A 24767-nucleotide genomic window follows, 5' to 3' on the forward strand; every position below is an offset into this window, starting at 1 on the left:
GAGAAGCTTCAGGCAGTGGGCAGAGGTGAGGCTGGGAATTCACTATTCCCTGTGCTCACACCAGACCATCTGCCCCTCCCTTCCGTCTCAATCTGCTCTCACTACCTGTGGATCTAATGGTCTCCGACAAGGACGCCCATTATGACCGCACAGCTGAGGAACAGGGGAAAGATCCAGGTGCAGGGTCCGATGGCCGTGGCCTTGCCAGGGTCTGTACCTTGTTGCATGGCTGGTGGTACTGAAATGAAAATACAAGGGTAAGAGCCTAGGTCGGGAACCCAAACTGGGGGAAGCCTTAGCTCCTGTAGTTGCATCCTACCAATCAGTGTCTATCACTGTCCTTGTGGCAGCTGCTGTGACCTGTCCCCCAGGGGCTCCTCCTGCCAAAAGGGGAAGCAGGGTTTGCAATGTAAGCAGTCGCTCCTGCTGTGACAGACAGGAGGTGATGCAGGATAAGGATGGTGACAGCAACCACCTCTGAGGAGCTGACAGTCCAAGTGGCACTGAAGGATTTCTGGTAATACACCGGATGAAAAGAAAAAGACAGTAATTCTCAGTAAAGGAACATAAGACCATCTCTGGAAACAGGCTGATGCTCCCCTGTTTGGGGCCAGCAAGAAATCCAAGAAATACCCAAACACAAAGGTGTATGCATTGAGGAAGTGATTTCAGGAGGTGAGACGGGAAAGGAAGAATTCTAGAACATTCCTGTAGCCATTATTCTGCCAAGAAGAATTTCCCATGGATGGATCAATTTCTCTCTCTCTACACACACACACACACACACACACACACACACACACACAGACCGCCCACACTGTGGGTAGGTCGAGGTCATTTCAAGAGAACCAGCACTCCATCCAGTCTTCTGAGTTACCTGTGGTCTCCTGCACCTCATCCCAGTGCTCCCACACGTGCTGGAGCCAGCTCTTACAGTCTCCGTTTGCGGTCTGCACAAGGAGCTTGGTCAGCTCTTTGTCATTGTCCAACATGACTCTGAACTGTTGGCCTCCAGGAGGAACCACTGTCCACTTTCTGTTTTCTGAGTCAAAGAGGTAGGTTAACTGTCCATTGAAGGCAAACTGCCAGGATCCTCTGGTGTGTCCATCGGCCCCACGCACACACATGAGCCTGCCCTGCATGGTGAGACAATCTGCCCCCACCTCCCAGTGGAAACAGGTCAGCCTCTGGTCTTGAACAATCCTTTGCCCCACCTGCCGCATACTCCTCAGCTCCCCTTTGGCCCTCCTGGTCCTGCTCTGGCCTCCTTACCTGGCACAGCTGCTGGGCCATGTGTTTGGGACCGTTTTGAAGTTTTACATGAAAACAATATCTCCCTAGCCCTGCCAAAGTGTTCTCCTTCTGCCCTGGGCCTTCAGACCCAATGCTCTCAGTGAAAATCTCTGCTTTGATGTCCAGCAGTTTCTTTCTGAGCTCTTCCCCAGGTTTTCCAGAGGTTCCATCTGTGTGTCCCAGAATGCTGTGTCCTTCAGCTTCATCCCCCAAGGACCAGTGGGTTTGACTCGCTCGCTCCCATGCAAGTAAGAAGAAAACTCGTTTCCATTGACCTGACCTTGAATGTGAAATCTCGGTTGTCCAGGCCTAGGCTTAGATGTGATGGAGAAATTGTAGGAAAGCGAGAGAGCATCTGTGAAGGGAAGACGGAGGTGGAGGTTGGGGCTGGAAGAGAAAGAGCAACAGGCACCCCGCTGCCATCCAGGTGACAGCAATCGCATCCCTGGAGGGCTCACCTGGCAGAGTAAGGACTGTCCTGCAGTATGGCTCCCCGTAGCCTTGGAGGCTGGCGCTCTTCCCCTGTTGGGATTGGATCAGGATGTCTTTGCTTGGCAGGAAGTCACACAGCCCCAGATAGGAGCCCACAGAGAATAATTGAGAAGAAGACTCCAGAACCGCTCTGGGGACACCGTTTCTGCTCCCCGGTCTTACTGCTCACTTCCCAACACCCCTCTCCCACACTCCCGCGTTTCGCCTCTGAACTCACGGCTGCAGCATGCTGTAGGACAGACCGCAGGAAAAACCGGAGCAGGAGTCCAAGACAAATGGTGGAAACCCCAGTCGCCAGTCACCCCAGGAAGCCATCGCAGTTGCAGTTCTACTAACCACAAGGTGCAGATTTACAGAAAATTTCCACTTGGGGCTTGACTCTGCCCTGGGACCCGCCCTCTCCTGCCATATTTCCTGAAATTATGATGCTGCTAGTCTGCTCCGCTTCCTTTTTTCTTTTCTTTTTTTTTTGGGGGGGGGGGGATGGGGGCTGGTCATTTTTTTAATTTTTCATAAACATATAATGTATTTTTATTCCCAGAGGTACAGGTCTGTGAATCGCCAGGTTTACACACTTCACAGCACTCACCATAGCACATACCCTCCCCAATGTCCTTAACCCTACCCCCCTCTCCTAAACCCCCTCCCCCCAGCAACCCTCAGTTTCTTTTGTGAGATTAAGAGTCACTTATGGTTTGTCTCCTACCCAATTCCATCTTGTTTCATTCATTCTTCTCCTACCCCCTTAAACCCCCATGTTGCATCTCCACTTCCTCATATCAGGGAGATCATATGATAGTTGTCTTTCTCTAATTGACTTATTTCACTAAGCATGATACCCTCTAGTTCCATCCACGACATCACAAATGGCAAGATTTCATTTCTTTTGATGGCTGTATAGTATCCCATTGTATACATATACCACATCTTCTTTATCCATTCATCTGTTGATGGACATCTAGGTTCTTTCCATAGTTTGGCTATTGTAGACATTGCTGCTATAAACATTCGGGTGCACATGCCCCTTAGGATCACTATGTTTGTATCTTTAGGGTAAATACCCAGTAGTGCAATTGCTGGGTCATAGGATAGCTCTATTTTCAACATTTTGAGGAACCTCCATGCTGTTTTCCAGAGTGGTTGCACCAGCTTGCATTTCCACCAACAGTGTAGGAGGGTTCCCCTTTCTCCACATCCTCGCCAGCATCTGTCATTTCCTAATTTGTTAATTTTAGCCATTCTGACTGGTGTGAGGTGATATCTCACTGTGGTTTTGATTTGTATTTCCCTGATGCCGAGTGATGTGGAGCACTTTTTCATGTGTCTGTTGGCCATCTGGATGTCTTCTTTGCAAAAATGTCTGTTCATGTCCTCTGCCCATTTCTTGATTGACTATTTGTTCTTTGGGTGTTGAGTTTGCTAAGTTCTTTATAGATTTTGGACACTAGCCTTTTATCTGATATGTTATTTGCAAATATCTTCTCCCATTCTGTCAGTTGTCTTTTGGTTTTGTTAACTGTTTTCTTTGCTGTGCAAAAGCTTTTGATCTTGATGAAATCCCAATAGTTCATTTTTGCCCTTGCTTCCCTTGCTTTTGGCGACATTCCTAGGAAGATGTTGCTGTGGCTGAGGTCGAAGAGGTTGCTGCCTGTGTTCTCCTCAAGGATTTTTTTTCTTTTTTTTTTCTAAATATTTTATTTATTTGACAGAGAGAGATCACAAGTAGGCAGAGAGGCAAGCAGAGAGAGAGGAAGGAGGAAGCAGGCTCCCTGCCGAGCAGAGAGCCCAATGCGGGACTCGATCCCAGAACCCTGAGATCATGACCCGAGCCGAAGGCAGAGGCTCAACCCACCGAGCCACCCAGGCACCCCTCCTCAAAGATTTTGATGGATTCCTTTCTCACATTGAGGTCCTTTATCCATTTTGAGTCTATTTTAGTGTGTGGTGCAAGGAAATGGTCCAATTTCATTTTTCTTCAAGTGGCTGTCCAATTTTCCCAACACCATTTGTTGAAGAGACTGTCTTTTTTACATTGGATATTCTTTCCTGCTTTGTAGAAGATTAGTAGACCATAGAGTTGAGGGTCTATTTCTGGGCTCTCTATTCTGTTCCATTGATCTATTTGTCTGTTTTTGTGCCAGTACCATGCTGTCTTGATGATGACAGCTTTGTAATAGAGCTTGAAGTCCAGAATTGGGATGCCACCAACTTTGGCTTTCTTTTTCAATATCCCTTTGGCTATTCTAAGTCTTTTCTGGTTCCATATAAATTTTAGGGTTATTCATTCCATTTCTTTGAAAAAAATGGATGGTATTTTGATAGGAATTGCATTAAATATGTAGATTGCTTTAGGTTGCATAGACATTTTCACAATATTTGTTCTTCCAATCCAGGAGCATGGAATATTTTTCCATTTCTTTGTGTCTTCTTCAATTTCTATCATGAGTACTTTAGAGTTTTCTGAGTATAGATTCTTCGCCTCTTTGGTTAGGTTTATTCCTAGGTATCTTATAGTTTTGGGTGCAATTGTAAATGCGATTGACTCCTTAATTTCTCTTTCTTCTGTCTTGTTGTTGGTGTAGAGAAATGCAACTGATTTCTGTGCATTGATTTTATATCCTGAAACTTTACTGAATTCTTGTATAAGTTCTAGCAGTTTTGGAGTGGAGTCTTTTGGGTTTTCCACATATAGTATCATATCATCTGCAAAGAGTGATAGTTTGACTTCTTCTTTGCCGATTCGGATGCCTTTAATTTCCTTTTGTTGTCTGATTGCTGAGGCTAGGACTTCTAGTACTATGCTGAATAGCAGTGGTGATAATGGACATCCCTGCCGTGTTTCTGACCTTAGCGGAGAAGCTTTCAGTTTTTTCTCCATTGAGAATGATATTTGTGGTGGGTTTTTCATAGATGGCTTTGATAATATTGAGGTATGTGCCCTCTATCCCTACACTTTGAAGAGTTTTGATCAGGAAGGGATACTGTACTTTTCAAATGCTTTTTCATCATCTATTGAGAGTATCATATGGTTCTTGTTCTTTCTTTTATTAACGTATTGTATCACATTGATTGATTTGCAGATGTTGAACCAACCTTGCAGTGCTAGAATAAATCTCACTTGTTCATGGTGAATGATCCTTTTAATGTACTGTTAAATCCTATTGGCTAGTATTTTGGTGAGAATTTTCACATCTGTGTTCATCAAGTATATTGGTCTGTAGTTCTCTTTTTTGATGGGATCCTTATCTGGTTTTGGGATCAAGGTGATGCTGGCCTCATAAAATGAGTTCAGAAGTTTTCCTTCCATTTTTATTTTTTGGAACAGTTTCAGGAGAATAGGAATTAGTTCTTCTTTAAACGTTTGGTAGATTTCCCCTGGGAAGCCGTCTGGCCCTGGGCTTTTGTTTGTTTGGAGATTTTTGATGACTATTTCAATCTCCTTACTGGTTATGGGTCTGTTCAGGTTTACTATTTCTTCCTGGTTCAGTTATGGTAGTTTATATGTCTCTAGAAATGCATCCATTTCTTCCATATTGTCAAATCTGTTTGCATAGAGTTGCTCATAATATGGTCTTATAATTGTTCGTATTTCTTTGGTGTTAGTTGTGATCTCTCCTCTTTCGTTCATGATTTTATTTATTTGGGTCCTTTCTGTTTTCTTTTTGATAAGTCTGGCCAGGGGTTTATCAATCTTATTACTTCTTTCAAAGAACCAGCTCCTAGTTTCATTGATTTGTTCTATTGTTTTTCTGGTTTCTATTTCATTGATTTCTGCTCTGATCTTTATGATTTCTCTTCTCCTGCTGGGTTTAGGGTTTCTTTCTTGTTCTTTCTCCAGCTCCTTTAGGTGTAGGGTTAGGTTGTGTACTTGAGACCTTTCTTGTTTCTGGAGAAAGTCTTGTATCACTATATATTTTCCTCTCAGGACTGCCTTTGCTGTGTCCCAGAGATTTTGAACCATTGTGTTTTCATTATCATTTGTTTTCATGAATTTTTTTTAAATCTTCTTTAATTTCCTGGTTGACCCATTCATTCTTTAGAAGGATGCTGTTTAGTCTCCATGTATTTGGGTTCTTTCCAAATTTCCACTTGTGATTGAGTTCTAGCTTCAGAGCATTGTGGTCTGAAAATATGCAGGGAATGATCCCAATCTTTTGATACCAGTTGAGACCTGATTTAGGAACCAGTGATATAGTCTGGAAAATGTTCCATGTACACCAGAGAAGAATGTGTATTCTGTTGCTTTGGGATAAAATGTTCAGAATATATCTGTGATGTCCATCTGGTCCAGTGTGTCATTTAAGGCCTCTATTTCCTTGTTAATCTTTTCCTTGGATGATCTGTGATTTCAGTGAAGGGAGTGTTAAAGTCCCCTACTATTATCGTATTATTATTGATGTGTTTCTTTGATTTTGTTATTAATTGGTTTATATAGTTGGCTGCTCCCATATTAGGGGCATAGATATTTAAAATTGTTAGATCTTCTTGTTAGACAGATCCTTTGAGTATGATATAGTGTTCTTCCTCATCTCTTATTATAGTCTTTGGATTAAAATCTAATTGATCTGATATAAGGATTGCCACCCCTGCTTCCTTCTGATGTCCATTAGCATGGTAAATTGTTCTCCACCCCCTCACTTAAAATCTGGAGCTGTCTTTGAGTCTGGAATGAGTTTCTTATAGGCAACATATAAATGGGTTTTGTTTTTTTATCCATTCTGTTACCCTGTGTCTTTTGATTGGGGCATTTAGCCCATTAACATTCGGGGTAATGATTGAGAGATATGAATTTAGTGCCATCGTATTGCCTGTAAGGTAACTGTTACTGTATATTGTCTCTGTTCCTTTCTGATCTACTACTTTTAGGCTCTCTCTTTGCTTAGAGGACCCCTTTCAAGATTTCCTGTAGAGCTGGTTTGGTGTTTTCAAATTCTTTCAGTTTTTGTTTGTCCTGGAAGCTTTTTATTTCTCCTTCTATTTTCAATGATAGCCTAGCTGGATATAGTATTCTTGGCTGCATGTTTTTCTTGTTTAGTGCTCTGAGTATATCATGCCAGTTCTTTCTGGCCTGCCAGGTCTCTGTGGAGAAGTCTGCTGCCAATCTAATATTTTTACCATTGTTTGTTACAGACTTCTTTTCCCAGGCTGCTTTCAGGATTTTCTCTTTGTCGCTAGGACTTGTAAATTTTACTATTAGGTGACAGGTTCTGGACCTATTCTTGTTGATTTTGAGGGGGATTCTCTGCACCTCCTGGATTTTGATATACAAGCATCAAAATCAGGTGGTGCAGAGAACCCCCCTCAAAATCATGTATATGTTTGCAACATTTATATGTTGCCTATAAGCACATCCCTTTGCCATATTAGGGAAATTCTCTCCAATAATTCTCTCCAATATACCTTCTGCTCCCCTCTCTCTTTCTTCTTCTTCTGGAATCCCAATTATTCTAATGTTGTTTCGTCTTATGGTGTCACTTATCTCTCGAATTCTCCCCTCGTGGTCCAGTAGCTGTTTGTCCCTCTTTTGCTCAGCTCCTTTATTCTCTGTCATTTGGTCTTCTATATCACTAATTCTTTCTTCTGCCTCATTTATCCTAGCAGTGAGACACTCCATTTTTTATTGTACCTCATTAATAGCTTTTTTGATTTCAACTTGGTTAGATTTTAGTTCTTTTATTTCTTCAGAAAGGGCTTTTATATCTCCCAAGAGGGTTTCTCTAATATCTTCCATGCCTTTTTCTAGCCCAGCTAGAACCTTGAGGATCATCATTCTGAACTCTGTATCTGACATATTACCAATGTCTGTATTGATTAGGTCCCTAGCCTTCGGTACTGCCTCTTCTTCTTTTTTTGTGGTGAATTTTTCTGCCTTGTCATTTTGTCCAGATAAGAATATATGAAGGAGCAAGTAAAATACTAAAAGGGTGGCAAAGACCCCAGGGAAATATGCTTTAACCAAATCAGAAGAGACCCCAAATCGTAGGGGGGAGAAAGGGGATAAAAAGAGTTTCAGAAAAAAAAAAGAAACAATTAAAAAAGAAAACAAAGAAAAAATATTTTAAAATATATATATATATATGTGTATATATATATATATATATATTAGATAAACTTGTTAAAAACATTAAAAATGAAAAGGGTAAAAGTTTAAAAAAATTGAGCAGAAGAAAAAAATTTAAAAAAACAAACAAATTAAGTTAACTGCAAGACTAATGAATCATGGGGAGAAAGCCTGAGTTCAGTACTTTGCTTTCTCCTCCTCTGGAATTCCGCTGCTCTCCTTGGTATTGAACCTGCACTCCTTTGTAGGTGAACTTGGTCCTGGCTGGATTTCTTGTTGATCTTCTTGGGGAGGGGCCTGGTGTAGTGATTCTCAAGTGTTTTTGCCCCAGGCGCAATTGCACCACCCTTACCAGGGGCCGGGCTGAGTAATCTGCTCAGGTTCACCTTCAGCAGGTTTTGTTCCCTGAACTCTCTCCGTAGAGTTCCGGAGGACCAGAATGAAGATGGCGGCCTCCGGTCTCCGGCCCGGAGGAGCCGAGAGCTCGGGGCCCTACTCCTCAGTGCGCACTCAGAGAATAGCGCCCAATAACTCCCATCTACCTGGCCTCCGGCCGCGCTCTGAGCTCACCCCAGGCTGCGACCAGTTCAAGGTAACCCCGAGCTGAGACTCACTCCTCAGCTCTGTCTCTGTAGCTGGCTTCCCCGTTCTAATACCTGCAAGCTCTGTGACACTCAGACATCCCCGATCCTTCTGTGACCCTGTGGGACCTGGGGCCACGCTGACCCCACATGGACTTCACCCCGGTTTAGCCTCTGGAGCGATGTCCCTCAGCGGAACAGAGTTTTAAAAGTGCTGATTTTGTGCTCCCTTGCTCCGCCGCTTGCCAGGAGCCGGCCCCTCGCCCCAGGGTCTATCTTCCTATTGCTTTGAGTCACTTCTCCGCCAGTCCTACCTTTCAGAAAGTGGTTGATTTTGTTTCTAGAATTGCTATCTCCCGTTGGGTTTGTAGGTGTTTGCAATGTTTAGATAAGCTATCTAGCTGATCTCCTGCTACCTGATGTTGTCTCAGCCTGCTACTTCTCCGCCATCTTGACTCCTCCCCGCCTCTTTCACCCATTGTCCTGACCACCCTAATTTTCCCATCTTCATTTCCACCACCAGTATCTTCCCTTCTTGTGACCAACAGGTATAAGCTTCCAGTTATGAACTTAAAAAGTTATGCGGTGGCGCCTGTGTGTCTCAGTGGGTTAGGCCTTTGCCTTTGGGTCAGGTCATGATCTCAGGGTCCTGGAGACAGCAGGAGCCTGCCTCCCCCTGTCTCTCTGCCTGCTGCTCTATCTACTTCTGAGCTCTTTCTCTCTTTCAAGTAAATAAATAAAATCTTTTTTAAAAAGTCATGTGGATATAGGGTACATGTTCCCTGTAGTTAAAGATTCTGTGTTATATATTTCAAAGTCACTGAGAGAGTGGATCTCAAAATGAGACTTATTATGCTGACCATTGTACAATATATACAAATATCCAACCACTAAATTGTGCATATGAAACTAATATAATGCTATGTATATCATATGTATATGTTTATCATAATGTATATCAATCATATCTCAATAAAAAATAAATTGAAAAAGAAAAAATAATACAAAGCAGAATTTTCTTCCCTTCCCTTTCTGAAGGCTGGAACATTGAGAGCAAGGCATCCTCAGAGCCATGTTCTGTCTCCTGGCTTCTGGGTGTTTCCTGCCATGCTTGGCATTTATTGGCTCTGGTCGGCTGCCCTCTAATGTCTCTCTCTGTTGTCACAGGGACGGCTGCCCTCTCTGCCTCTGTGTATCCATCTGACTTCCTCCATGTTTGTCTCTGGTCCCTTTTTACAGGGACAACAGTCCTATAGGACGGTGTTTCACCCTAATGACCTCACATTCATGTGGATACAACTGCAAAGGTCCTAAGTCCATATAAAATCACCTTCCCAACACCAGGAGTTAGGACTTCAGCATAACTTTTGGGGGACCACAATTCACCCCATAACAAAAGTCATAGACTCTATCATCCCATGCTAACATGACCAAAAAAAGAATCATCCCTTTTTCCTTTACTTCTAAAGTTTCTTATTGAGATATTAATGACATATAACAAATTATTTTGAGGTGTACATGAGTCAATATTTGTATATTATTAACTATATTTATGCACCTTATTATACATTACATCTCATGACTTTCTGACCACAAGAAGGGATGATTTGGAAAGTGGGAATGAAGACAGAAAAGAGAGGTTGGGAGGAGAATGGGGTGAAGAAGGAAAGAAGAGCAGGAGAGAAGATTGAAATATTTCAGGAAGTATGGCCTGGCAGGAGTAAGCAGGTAGTTGGTGCTGGCTGGGGTCCCAGAGTGGCTGTGACAAGGTTTCCTCACAGCCTCCTCAAATTGCTGAGGAAAGTGTCTACCACACTTTCCTGCTGGGAGCAGTTAGGGAGAAACAGGGAGGGGAGAGGGGATGGGGTTAAGACTGGGGCAGGGGTGGAGGGTGGGGGGAAACCATATAGGAGAAGTTTAAAAACTCTGTTGATGGCTCCTGCCCAGTCATCAGTCTTCCCCAGCCTTGCGTGTGCCTTGGGTTGTTTTGTTGTTGTTGTTTTTGTTGTTGTTTTCAGTGACTTTGGCCTCTGGGCAAAAGGAAGATGGAAAAGATTTTTTCAACTTGAAAAAAATACTTCCAGGAGATGGGAGCCAGAGGATTGGACAGGGAGAGAGTGCCTGGTGGGAAGCAAGGCTTAAGAATTCCAAGCTGGAGAGTTTTAAAAAAGTCACCTGACTCCACACAAATTATTTGCCAGGTCAGGAGAGTGGGGGTGGGGGAGGCAGAGGGCAGGCACACCTGTGGCTGACATTACTCCCTTTTGGGCGAGAACAGCACAGACTCCCAGTGAGATGCCAACTGGAGGAGGGGTCCATCCAGGAACTAAGAGGAGAGGGTCCAGGGTTCAATCCCAGGGAAAGGACCTGCACTCAGAGCATATACAGTCTTCTTTCTGGATGACTTGGCCTCACCACTGCAACACATTACCACCTAGCCAGCACTGCGACTGTCTACCAGCTGCTTCTGAAGGACGGGGAGCATGGGAAGGCCAGCAAGTCCATGAGCAATGGGTCCACTGCCACATTTCTTTTCTTGTGAAACAAGTTCCTTGATCAGAGCAGTAGGGTAGGGAAGACTGTGAGAGTGGGAAAAAGAATTATGTAGGTCCACGGATGGTAGTTTTGGCAAAATCATTGCAGGCAAAGAGGATAAATTAATATTTGTGGTAAGTATCTGTTTCAAAAAAGAGGAATGCTGTGCCTTACTGTTAAGAAGGTGGCCCAGGGTCATGAACCTGCCAGCAGGCTAGTCACCCTGGGGAACTGTGCCATATCAGGGCACAGCGTTGGTCTCTGTGGCTGGCAGACTGGGTACTCAGCAGTGGGCATGGCCTGCTCAGCCTCCGTGGACCAAGCAGCAACAGGACTGTGCTGCTAAGCCCATGCCTGACATCCATTCCTGCCCCTTTGTCCTGAGCCCACTGGACAATGTGGGTTGTCCTGGGGACACAGGCTGACTGATAGCCCCAGAATGGTCATCCTAGCAATTTGATTCTTAAAAATCCTCCTCTTCTGAGGTCACCCTTTGGGGAGAATTCCCGTAGGACACAAATATCCTTCTGTTCTCAGAGAATTCTATCTACATAACTCTCCCCCAAATTTCTATGTCACAAGTTTCCAATTGGATTTTCCAAGTCCCTGGCCATCCAGCCAAACCATTGAAATGGGCATCTACTTGCACAGGTGTGCATTTCTCCTTCCCCAGCAAAGTGTACCACCTGGGGTACCACTCAGCGTTGTGCCCACTGAGAACATTTCCTTATACACTGTCTTTTGGGAATAGTCTGGAGAAGGGCTATAATGCTGCAGCTGTTCCCTTTCAGGCAGGACCTAAGGATCCTACAGAAGCATCTGGAAACCAGTCACCAGTCCTCTCTTCCTCTGTTTGGAGCTTCCCATAAGGCCTAGGTACAGGCTGGGAGAAGGAGGCTGTGGGGTAGAAGTGGGGACCACAAGCATTCAGGCAACTTCTTCGGGGAACTTGCTTGTGCCCTGGGGCCTGATCAGGCCAGATCATGTACCTACCGCTTCCATCTGATGACAGAGGGCTGCTGTGTTTACCACCCTCAGGCGATGGGCCAGAAAGCTCATGAGGGGCAGATCGGGTCACCTGGGGGCTTGGCAGCCCAAGGTCAGTGTTCAGTCCCCATAAAGGCCCCAGGCAGGCCAAGACTGGCTTTTCAAAAAGAGAGTAGTTACATATAGGTGATGGCAGGGCCTTACTCCAAATCCTAAGAGGCCTATACTGTGCCTTACTCCTAGAGGCTTGCCGAAGTTTCCAGTGTCCTCTTTACTTGGAATAAGATGTGCACTGTAGCCATGTCAATATCCTGGGTGTGATATTGCACCACAATATCTGTAATTTGTTTCCCTTGGGAGAAAAGAGAAAAAGAATACCTGGGACATCTCTATATTATTTTGAGAACTGTCTGTGGATTCATTGTATAGTTATCTCAAACTATAAATTTAATTGAAAAGTTTTTAAGCTACATAAAACCTGTTCCAATACGAAAAATGAAAAAAAAAATCTGTAGAAACCAATAACATCCTTATTTACCACTGATACTTCAGGCACCTTTAAATCTGCTGGAATGTATGCCGGTGGCAGAGAGGCCCATACACCACCTTGGATTTGTTATGGAACATTCTCTGGGTCTGGACCTAGAATGCTAAGAATTCTATGAACTACCCCTTTTGTACATGGGGTAGATAGAGAAAATATATGTTAGGAAGTACAGAATGGATGGATGGATGGATACATGGATGGACAGATGGATTATTAGTGGGATGTCTTGTGAATTTTCTCTGTGCAGCATCAATGACTCCAGATACTTCCCACCTGGTCTCCTGACACCTACCTTTGCTGTAAGATCTTTTTCCACAATGATTCATGGTCCAGTCATCCTGATCTCATTCAAGATTTTTGACTCAGAGATGCCTGTAAGCTCTTTAGTTTGTCTTCATTCTTTCCCCAGAGATCACACTCCCCATCATCCCACTGGGCTAAATATTATATTCCCCCAGGATTTATCTCCCATGAAGTCTTCACTTCTCTCCTGGAGAGAATCAAGCATGGCTTCTTTTGTGTTTAACGTCTCTGACCATTGTGGTCAAACAAGTGGTATGTCGGCCTCCCTCAGTAGAAATATTAGTTCCTTTAGGTTATTGAGAACCGAGTACATCCTACTAAAACAAAGTAAATGTATTCATTTTAAGGTGTTTTTTTGTTCGTCTGTTTGTTTGCTTGTTTGTTTGTTTTGGGAAAAAAAATATGTAAACCAAATACACTGATTGCCATGACGAAAGGCTTGTGATATGGAATTGCACTGAAACTGTGAATTTAGACATTCTCTAACTCTGAAAGTAGGGAGAGTCTGAGGTGTGCAGAGACTCGGTTGAACCTAGCCCCAAGTGGAGTTTCCCTAGGTCCTTAAACAAAGTAGAGGATTCTCTCCTGAAGACCCAAGGATCATGTGAAGACCAGAGAGTTCAACTCATCTCAGTAGTAATCAATACAATGGGCAAAATTTTTTCACTTTCTCTTTCTCTCCTGGACAACAGGGAGCTAGCTGTCTCTCAGCACGGACCCTGGGAATTGCCAGATCGTTCTATTGGCGGCACTCTCTATTGATCCCTATACTATCCTACTGGTTCAGGATACATGGAAAAATTATTTCCTTTTATTAATTCTATTCTGTTCTATTCTTTTCTATTCTATTACATTTTTTAATATGCATTGTTCTTTCCCTCAAAAGTTAGTGGCTTAGAACAGCAATAACCATTTATTATCTCCCACAGTTTCTGTGGGTCAAGAATTCAGGAGCAGGACCACAGGCAGGTTCTGGCTCAGTGTTCCCCATGAGGCTGCAGTCAAGTGTTAACTGAGGTCACTCCCATCAGAGGGTTTGACTGGGGCAACAGAAGGGGCTATAGGGCATATAGGTTGGATAGTGCTTCTAAGCTGGATCCCTTCTATGGCTGTTGGCAGGAGACCTCAGCTTCTCATGACAAGGAATTCCCTATAGGGCTGCTTGAAGAAAATGACTGTTGGGGGTCCCTGGGTGCCTCAGTCTGTTAACCATCTGCCATAGGCTCAGGCCATGTTCCCAAGAGCCCTGTGTCGTGCTCTCTGCTCAGCATGGAGTCTGCTTCTCCTTCTCCCTCTGCCCCTCCCCCTGCTAGTGCTTTCTCATTCTCTCTCTTGCTGTCTCTCTCAAATAAATAAAATCTTAAAAAAAAAAAAAAAAGTCACAGCAGTTGGCTTTCCCCAGAGTGAGAGAACCTAGAGAGAAAGGTGGAAACATCAATGTCTTTTGTGGCTTGACTTGAAAGTCATGTTTCAGTATTTGCATTCTATCCTGACAGCTGAATCCATCATCGCTGTTTATTGTGGCTGGGGATTACACGGGGCATGAGTACCAGGAGGCCAGAGTCACTGAGAGCCATTTTGTAGGTAGGCTGTCACCATTCCTTTACTTGGGTCATCCTTGTCTTCACAGGGCTGCCCCTGTGGACAGAGGGGGAGAGTACACAACAGGAGTGGGAGTCAGAATCCAGAAGGAATGCCTCCAACATAACTCATTTGGATGGCACTGGGATTGAGGGAAACACAAGGAAATATTTTTCCCATGTACCCAGAACAAGTAGGATAAGACAGGGGATAAATGGAGAGTGCCTTCAATATTCACTGCACAAACTGGCAATGACCAGGGTCCTAGATAAGAGACAGCTCCCTGTGGCCCATCAGAGAAACAAATTGAAACAATGACTGCCCATTTTTTTAAGCTTTCATTTATTAATGGGAGAGAGAGAGCACAAGTAGGGTGAAGGGCAGAGGGAGATGCATAATCCCTGCTGAGCATGGAGCCCGAAGCAGGACTCAATCTCAGGACTCCAGGATCATAACCTGAGCCAAAGGTAGATTTTAATCCACTGAGCCACCCAGGAGCCTGTCTGCTCATTGTTTTGATTGTTATTGAGCTGAGCTGAGCTGAACTCTGGTCTTCACATGATCCTCAGGTCTTCAGGAGAGAAACCTGCACTTGTTGAAGGACCTAAGGGCTTAGGCTCTTAGGCTAGGCTCTCCCCAGTCTCCGCACACCTCAGACCTTCCCCTATTATCAGAGTTAGAGAATGCCACAATTCATAGTTTCAGTGCAATTCAATATCATAATTCACAGAGTTTTGTACTTGGAAGTGGAACTAACTGTGCGGGTGGCATTGCAAATGGAAAATAGGTGGATGCTGGGAGCACATTGATATAAGAATCAGGGAAAGTCTGAAGAGCTGTGAAGAAACTGTCACAGGAGCCTCATCACATCTGAGGAAGTTGCCAGTAGGGACTCCAAAGAAAAGTGAAATACCAGGGCTCTTCTCTCCCCTTCAGAGCCAAGGTTGTCCAAGACATGAAATTTCAGAGGAAAGAGTGGGAACTCTTGTATATAGTTAGTTACAGATCAAAAGGAGACTTGGTTAGAAAGGACGGGCAGGGGAGTGGGTGCTCAGGAGAGCAGAGACTTTGTTAGGGCCATCGATTGTAGGCTTGAGAGACATCCAGTGAAGGCTTTTGTCAACTCCTTAACACCAAGGTGAGGTTATCCTCAGGACCTGCTACGTCCAATGTAATTCCATATGTCAATTCTGTAAACACTCACTGAACGTCTAGAATGTTTAAGATCTTCTCCTAGAGAGAAGAGTCAAGGCAACAAGAATGTTCTGTGTCCTCTTAGGAAGAGAACTAAGAAAACTAATGAACCTAGGGTGAGAGCCAGCTAGATGTCCACGCACCTAGGACACTGGTTGGTATTCTAACAGTTGCCAGAACTCATAGAAATTAGAAGAGAGCAAATTAGTTCATCAGAAATGGTTGAGAAAACTCAGGTGACATTATCTGAGCCCTACAAGAATTTTACCACTTGTTCAGACAGAAAAAATAATCTAGACAAAGGGATGAGCCAGAGTCAGTACAAAGATGAGCACAAGAGTGGGAATCAACAAGTAGGTCACACTGGGAGGCCTGGGTATATAGTGCAAGTGTGTTGATATGCTGGTCTCAAGTGGCTTACCTTCCCCTTCTCTGTGGGGCACAGACATCTGGCCTTGCTCCACACAACCTCCCTTTCGTAATTTCAGAAGCCAACAGGAGGGGATTACATCTACACAGAAACACTGTGAACATCAAATTAGAAGGATCTCAGTAAACTTGGAAAGCAATAGATTAGCATTAACTAATATTTTCTTAGGTTGAGTATGTTGTAGTTCCTCGTTGATATTAACGATTTATGACAACCTGGTTATCATGAGATTCACTAATTCCTTTTGGTCACATTCAGAGGCAGATAAGAACTTCAGTTATGGATGTGCCAGCTGAAGCATTTGGGACAACGTTGTAATGTTTTCCACGTTGAGATGCAGAAAATAGGATACCTTGAAGGAAGAAGGGAAGAATGACCGGGTGAATAATCTGTGATAAAGCATGTATAGTGCAATGTTAACTGTAGCATCTTGGGGGATCAGTATACTGGTATTCACTATAAAATTCTAACAGTTTCCCTGTATGTTTTTGAAATTAGCTTATAAATGTTGAGGGGAAACGTACTAAAATTATTCTGGCACCAACACAATATAATTCCCTAAGAGCTCCAAAGGAACAAGATAATTTCTGCTAAATAAAGCAGAGACATCCATAACAAATAGGGTAACTTTTGGAAGGAAAGTATGCAGAAACTTATCATGGGTGTTAGTAGGAAAGAGAGCACATCTACATCTGTACATACCAATTGTGAAAGCCAAAGTGCACAAGACACCATTGAACAGGCCAGGAAGACTTTACTGAAGGCTGCTGTAATAGGGGAGGGAGGCCTGTACTCAGCCTGAACTCCACTCCACTGAAACAGGAGCAGGGGGTGTTTAAGAGGTGAGGAAGCTATTGGGAAAGTCCTGGACATTGAGCAACAGGATGTGTTGAGCACATGGAGTTATTTCCTGAGCTTTTAAATGTACTTCTCTGTAATTAGACCACTCTGTAATTAGTGGCTCCCGTCAAACTTAGTCGCTGTTACAGACTCCACCATGTCCCCTGAAGAGTCATAGTTTGAACCCCCAGGGTAACTGTATTTGGAGACAGGGTCTGTAAGGGGTAAGTAAGGATGAATGAGGTCACACGGGTGGGGTCCTGATCCAGTTGGACTGGTGCCTTCTGAGAAGGGTAAGGGACATCAGAAGTGGGTGCACACAGAGGAAAGGCCATGTGAGGACACAGCAGGAAGGCCTCCATGTGGGCGCCCTAGAGAGACGTTTCAGGAGAACCAACCTGCCTGCATCTTGTTCATGGACGTCGATTCTCTAGAACGGGGAGAAAATGTATGTTTTGGTCTTTGCAGAGACTAGCATTTTCCTGTTGCTTAAAATGGTTTTTGAGACAAACAATGGTATTCTAGCCTGGTGGAGTCAGCTATGTCATATAGATTGACTCTATCTAGGAAGAGTTGATTTCATCATATAAAGAGCCTACTTAGATGTATGTAATTTTTAGTTTCCATAAATGAGGGTTATCTATTTCTTGGAATTTCTATGCACAGATTTTCATTGCACTCAATGAAAATGTTGTTATAAAAATGCACAGGTAGACAGTGTCGCCATACAAACGTAGACACATTGACATGACTGAAAAAAGTTGATTTAAACATAATATTATTTCTTTTTAAGATTGAGGCTAAGATAGAGAGCTAATTTCAAAATTACCTTCAGAAAAAAATTTGCATTGTCATTATGGAATTAACAACTGATTATTTCTTTTAGCCTTCCTTTTTGTTTTCAAGTAGTTCTGATGTATTAGCTAATCGTACGAGACTTGGCCCCACACAGTGGCAATGTAGACCTCAAGTATTTGATGGTTTCAGTTCAGAAAGATGAACGAAGGTGGCTTTAGGAGGGGCCCGATCCTAAAACATGTGTAGCCCTTGCTGCTTGTGTGCGAACATTAAGGGAAACCACCAGATGTATCACTTCTGTTCAACTCTGCTGGATGTGGCTGGACTCACGTGTATCCAGCCAGAAGAGGGAGCCACAGAAATCCACATACACCAACGCTGCTCGTCCGCCAACTGAAAGTGCATTAATCAACTTGCAGATACTCCTGCTAGAACTCACCTCTGTTTAGATGCCACGAGATTCAGGAGTCTATCATTTCCAGTGCTCATATTGGTTTAGAATAGAGGATTTTTAGGAGGACAAGATGGCAGGGAAGTAGGAGGAGATGCCTTTTAAACCTATACCCTAAGGTGAGCTGATTACCAACCAAAGAATTCCAATCACCCATGAAATCAGCCTGAGATCAGAATTATACACATCTAGATCTCTACAGGGGCAGAAGACGCCAGTGGGCAGGTAAAGCGGAGTGGGAACTGCGGACTGATACCGGAAGATAAACAAAAGGGGGAGGGAGCCACCAGAGGCGACCGGTTGGAAAGTCATACCCCAATACGAGCGAGAGTGCCCTGCGTCTGGGGACCAGCATTAACTCGGAGACTGGTTGAAAGCACTCCAAAAGAGCAAAGGATCGGGGGGTGGGGGGGGGGGGGGGGGTGGGGGGGGACTGGGAATCAGGGCGGTTAGGGACAGTGGCTTAAGTCCCCGGTCCCAGGACAGCCTCCCCTGGTGCTGAGACAGAAAGAGTGCGGCAGAGAAACCAGGTCTTGGTCCCTAAGCCACCAGCACGCCTGAGAACGCGGGCTCCTGTGAGGGGCTGCAGCCTGGCCAGAGGACAGAACACGCAAGCATTGCTATACAGCCTGAGATGCGCGCACCCTCATCCTCCCCTGAAAGAGGTACACAAAGGCCCGGCCGGCGCTCTTTGACCTGCGCCACTGTCTCAGAGCCTAAGACACGTGCAGCAAACTCTCCCCCCAGAGAGGCGTGCGAAGGCCCAGCCTGGTGCTTTCCGACCTGCGCCCCGTTCTCAGAGCCTGAAACACGTGTGCGACCCACAGCCTCCCCTGAAATTGGTGCGCGCAAGCTGGGTGCTCTTAGACCCAGGAAGACCAGACACTCCCAGCCGGGCCAGCGGGAAAATCTCAGCGTGTGATTGCTGCTTGGAACCTCTCTGGTGGTCTGGAGGTGCCCAGACAGCCACCACTGCCATGGTTTTGGGTACAAGCAGCAGATCCTGCATCCCCAAGGACTGCAACTTGGAACCTGCTCTGCCAGCGGCCAAGGGGAAACTTATTTGGGCTCTGCAACCAGACTGAGGCTTCTCTCTGAGAGGGAGGTCAGGGTGCGGTTTGTTTTCCTCTAAAACTACAAAAACCATCAAAAGCGGTCAAGGTCAGAGGGGAAAAAAGTGAACAAACATAAAAACCACCAGAGAACAAAAGACTGAAAAAAACAGTTTCCTCAGAGGCCACCCCCTTGAGGGGGGCGGGGGACTTAACTCAGGGAACATCATTGACTGACAACCCACATGGCAGGCCCCTCCCCCAGAAAAACCAACCAAGAAAGAAAAAAAAAAAAGACTACAAGAGAACAACTACCACTACTTCATAGGACAACTTTTATTTTTAACTCGTTCCCACTATTCTGATTCATTTTTTATATAGATAATTTTTTAATCTATTTACCATCACAGTGAGATGTCCAGTACACCAAATTCCATAATAACCTTCTAGCTGAACTTTTTGATACACACACCTGTGTTTTTCTTTTGGATTTCTATTTTTTGAATTTTTTTTTAATTTTAGTTTAGTTTAGTCTAGTTTATTCCTCTTTATTTTTATTTTCTAATATTCATATAGAGTTAAACTTCAAAGTAATCCCCTTTCCCCAATCAATACTACCCCTATAGGTAAACCAATTTTTAATCCCCCTTTATCTTAGGAAAGGTGAGTCATTTAACAAAGATATCAAGATACATCCAGGAAGAATCAAAACAACCTTCCTTGCCCACACTGAGAATTTAGAACCACTCTCCCATCTTTTTCTTCCACCAGTGTTTCTGTATTTTTGTGTTTGTCCTGATAGTATATAAATCTTACACTTGGGGTTCTTTTTGATGAGGTTCTTCCTTTATTTGCATATATATTTTTTTCTCTTGTCATATACTTTTATCAGTCTTTGTGTTTGTCTGTTTTTGTTTGTATACTTCATAAATCTTACCTTGGGGCCCATTTGGGCTGAACCTTCTCTTTCATCTTCCCTTTCTTTCCTGTCTCTCTCTCTCTTTTTTCTTTTTTTCTTTTTCTTTTCTTTTGTCTCTCATATGGGTGGGGAATCCTGATTACTCAGAAGTGTTCCAGGGTGCATCTTGACTGCACCACGGTCGATAAATCCAGCTACATCTGTATCTGGAATAAATAAATAAATAAATCTCTCACCAAAATGACTAGGAGGGGAAATGCCCAACAGAAGAAAAATACACAGGATGGACTTTCAGCAACAGAGCTAACGGCTATCAACATAGACAATATGTTGGAAAGAAAATTCAGGCTAACAATTATCCAGGCAATAGCTAGGGTGGAGAAAGCCATGGATGACCAAACGGAATTGATTAGGGCCAAGCTGAAAGCAACCAGACAGGATGTTCACAATGTTAGGGCGGAGTTAAAAGCTACCAGGGCTGAGGTTCACAATGCTCTCAATGTGTTCCAATCTAATCTAAATTGTCTCAAAGTTAGGGTAACTGAGAGAGAAGACAGAATTAGTGATCTGGAGGACAAACAGATAGAGAGAAAGGATCAGGAGGAAGCCTGGAACAAACAGCTTAGAAACCACGAAAACAGAATCAGGGAAATAAATGATGCCATGAAACATTCCAACGTCAGAATTATTGGAATCCCTGAAGGGGAAGAGAAAGAAAGAAGTCTAGAAGATATAGTGGAACAAGTCCTTCATGAAAATTTTCCCAATCTCGCGAATGGAACCAGAGTTCATGTACTAGAGGCCGAAAGGTCTCCACCCAAGATTATACATTCCAAAAAAACATCAAGGCACCTGATAGTCAAATTGAGGAATCATAATTGTAGGTATAATCTCTTGAAAGCTGCTAGGACAAAGAGGCTCCTTACCTACAGAGGAAAGCCCATCAGAATAACGTCAGATCTGTCCACAGAGACCCGGAAAGCCAGAAAGGGCTGGCAAGATATATTCAGGGCACTAAATGAGAAAAACTATGCAGCCAAGAACACTTTATCCAGCAAGACTGACATTCAAAATGGATGGAGAGATAAATAGTTTCCAAGACTGGCAAGGCTTAAAAGACTACACAACCACCAAGCCAACACTGCAGGAAATATTAAGGGAGGTTCTATAAAAGAGGAAAAATACTAAGAATAGCATTGAACAGAAATTGGGGCGCCTGGGTGGCTCAGTGGTTTAAGCCTCTGCCTTCGGCTCGGGTCATGATCTCAGGGTCCTGGGATGGAGCCCCACATCGGGCTCTCTGCTCAGCGGGGAGCCTGCTTCCCCCTCTCTCTCTGCCTGCCTCTCTGCCTACTTGTGATCTCTCTCTGTCTATCAAATAAATAAATAAAAATCTTTTAAAAAAAAAAAAAAGAAAGAAAGAAAGAGACAATCTACAGAAAGAAAAGACTTCAATGGTAACACAATGTCAATAAAAACATATCTATCAATAATCACTCTCAATGTGAATGGCCTAAATGCACCCATAAAATGGCACAGGGTTGCAGATTGGATAAAACGATAGAACCCATCCATATGTTGTCTACAAGACACTCATTTTGAACCTAAAGATACACCCAGACTGAAAGTGAAGGGATGGAGAAGCATCTTTCATGCCAATAGGCCTCAAAAGAAGGCTGGGGTAGCGATTCTCATATCAGATAAATTAGACTTTAAACTAAAGACTGTAGTCAGAGATCCAGAAGGACACTACATCATTCTTAAAGAGACTATCCACCAAGATGATCTAACAATTGTAAATATCTATGCCCCCAATATAGGAGCACCCAATTACATAAGAAAACTGTTAAGATAAAGAGTCATAATGATATGAATACATTAATAGTAGGAGATCTTAACACACCTTTCTCGGAAATAGACAGATCATCAAAGCAGAAAATTAATAAAAAAACAAGAGCTTTGAATGACACATTGGAGCAGATGGGCCTCATAGATATATACAGAACATTCCACCCTAAAACCACAGAATACTCATTCTTCTCAAGTGCACATGGAACCTTCTCAAGAATAGACCACATACTGGGTCACAAATCAGGACTCAACTGATACCAAAAGACTGAGATTATTCCCTGCATATTCTCAGGTCACAATGCTTTGAAACTCGAGCTCAATCAAGGAAAAGTTCCGAAGGAACTCAAACACCTGGAAGCTAAAGACCACCTTGCTTAAGAATGCTGGGATCAACCAGGAGATCAAAGAAGAACTGAAACAATTCATGGAAACCAATGAGAATGAAGACACTTCAGTCCAAAACCTATGGGATACGGCAAAGGCAGTCCTAAGGGGAAATGCATAGCCATCCAAGCCTCTCTCAAAAATATTGAAAAATCCAGAACACAGCAGCTGTCTCTACACCTTAAAGAACTGGAGAATCAACAACAAATCAAACCAACTCCACACATAAGAAGGGAAATAATCAAGTTAGAGCTGATATCAATGAGGTAGAAACCAGAGATACAGTAGAACGTATCAATGAAACTAGAAGAACTAGAAGCTGGTTTTTTGAAAGAATCAATAAGATTGATAAACCATTGGCCACACTAATCCAAAAGAAAAGAAAGAAAACCCAAATTAATCAAATTATGAATGAAAAGGGAGAGATCGCAACGAACACCAAGGAAGTAGAAACAATCATCAGAAGTTATTATCAATAGTTATATGCCAATAAGCTAAGCAACCTAGATGAAATGGATGCATTCCTGGAAAACTATAAACTCCCAAAATTGAACCAGGAAGAAACTGACAACCTGAATAGACCGATATCTAGTAACAAGATTGAAGCAGTGATCAAAAACCTCCCAAAAAACAAGAGTCCAGGACTTGACAGATTCCCTGGGGAATTCTACCAAACTTTCAAAGCAGAAATAACACCTATTCTCCTGAAGCTGTTTCAAAAAATTGAAGCAGAAGGAAAACTTCCAGACTCTTTCTATGAAGCCAGCACTACCCTGATCCCCAAACCAGGCAAAGACCCTACCAAAAAGGAGAATTTCAGACCAATATCCCTGATGAATATGGATGCTAAGATTCTCAACAAGATCCTAGCAAACAGGATCCAACAGTACATTAAAAAGATTATCCACCATGATCAGGTGGGATTCATCCCTGGGCTACAAGGATGGTTCAACATTCGCAAATCAATCAATGTGATAGAACAAATCAATAAGAGAAGAGAGAAGACCACATGGTCCTCTCAATTGATGCAGAAAAAGCATTTGACAAAACCCAGCGTTGGTTCCTGATTAAAACACTTCAAAGTATAGGGATAGAGGGAACATTCCTGAACTTCATAAAATCTATCTACAAAAGACCCACCAGCAAATATCATCCTCAATGGGAAAAAGCTTGCAGCCTTCCTGTTGAGATCAGGAACACGACAAGGATGCCCACTCTCACCACTCTTGTTCAACATAGTATTAGAAGTGCTAGCAACAGTAATCAGACAAGAGAAATACAAGGTATCCAAATTGGCAGTGAAGAAGTCAAACTCTCTCTCTTCGCAGATGACATGATTCTTTATATGGAAAACCCAAAAGACTCCACCCCCAAACTACTAGAACTCATACAGCAATTCAGCAACGTGGCAGGATACAAAGTCAATGTACAGAAATCAGTGGCTTTGTTATACACTAACAATGAAAATACAGAAAGGGAAATTAGAGAATTGATTCCATTTACTATAGCACCAAGAACCATAAGATACCTGGGAATAAACCTAACCAAAGAGGTAAAGGATCTGTATTCGAGGAACTACAGAACACTCATGAAAGAAATTGAAGAAGACACAAAAAGATGGAAGACCATTCCATGCTCTTGGATTGGAAGAATAAACATTGTTAAAATGTTTATACTGCCTAGAGCAACCCATACTTTTAATGCCATTCCAATCAAAATTCCACCAGTATTCTTCAAAGAGCTGGAGCAAATAATCCAAAAATTTGTATGGGATCAGAAGAGACCCCGAATCGCTAAGGAAATGTTGAAAAACAAAAATAAAACTGGGGGCATCACGTTACCTGATTTCAGGCTTTACTACAAAGCTGTGATCACCAAGACAGCATGGTACTGGCATAAAAACAGACACATAGACCAGTGGAACAGAGTAGAAAGCCCAGATATGGACCCTCAACTCTATGGGCAAATAATCTTCAACAAAACAGGAAAAAATATACAGTGGAAAAAAGACAGTCTCTTCAATAAATGATGCTGGGAAAACTGGGCAGCTCTATGTAGAAGAATGAAACTCAACCACTCTCTTACACCGTACACAAAGATAAACTCAAAATGGATAAAAGACCTCAATGTGTGAGACAGGAAACCATCAGAATCCTAGAGGAGAACATAGGCAGTAATCTCTTCAATATCAGCCACAGCAGCTGCTTTCAAGATATGTCTCCAAAGGCAAAGGAAACAAAAGTGAAGATGAACTTTTGGGACTTTATCAAAACCAAAAGCTTCTGCACAGCAAAGGAAACAGTCAAGAAAACAAAGACGCAACCCACGGAATGGGAGAAGATATTTGCAAATGACACTACAGACAAAAGGTTGATATCCAGGATCTATAATGAGCTCCTCAAACTCAACACACACAAAACAGACAATCATATCAAAAAATGGGCAGAAGATATGAACAGACACTTCTC

The 24767-nt window shown here is 43.2% G+C and overlaps 1 protein-coding gene across 1 annotated transcript; it reads right to left on the reverse strand.

The window, feature by feature from the left end:
- Nucleotides 1–113: 113 nt before the first annotated feature.
- Nucleotides 114–12822, reverse strand: LOC116589292 (UL16-binding protein 3-like). Its single transcript, XM_032341324.1, is given in 6 exon segments — nucleotides 114–238; nucleotides 878–1157; nucleotides 1387–1445; nucleotides 1448–1648; nucleotides 1991–2113; nucleotides 12789–12822. Coding segments are annotated over 6 exon segments (822 nt in total).
- Between the last annotated feature and the right edge of the window lie 11945 nt (nucleotides 12823–24767).

Source organism: Mustela erminea, chromosome 4 (assembly GCF_009829155.1).
Source record: "Mustela erminea isolate mMusErm1 chromosome 4, mMusErm1.Pri, whole genome shotgun sequence".
Taxonomy (NCBI): Eukaryota; Metazoa; Chordata; class Mammalia; order Carnivora; family Mustelidae; genus Mustela; species Mustela erminea.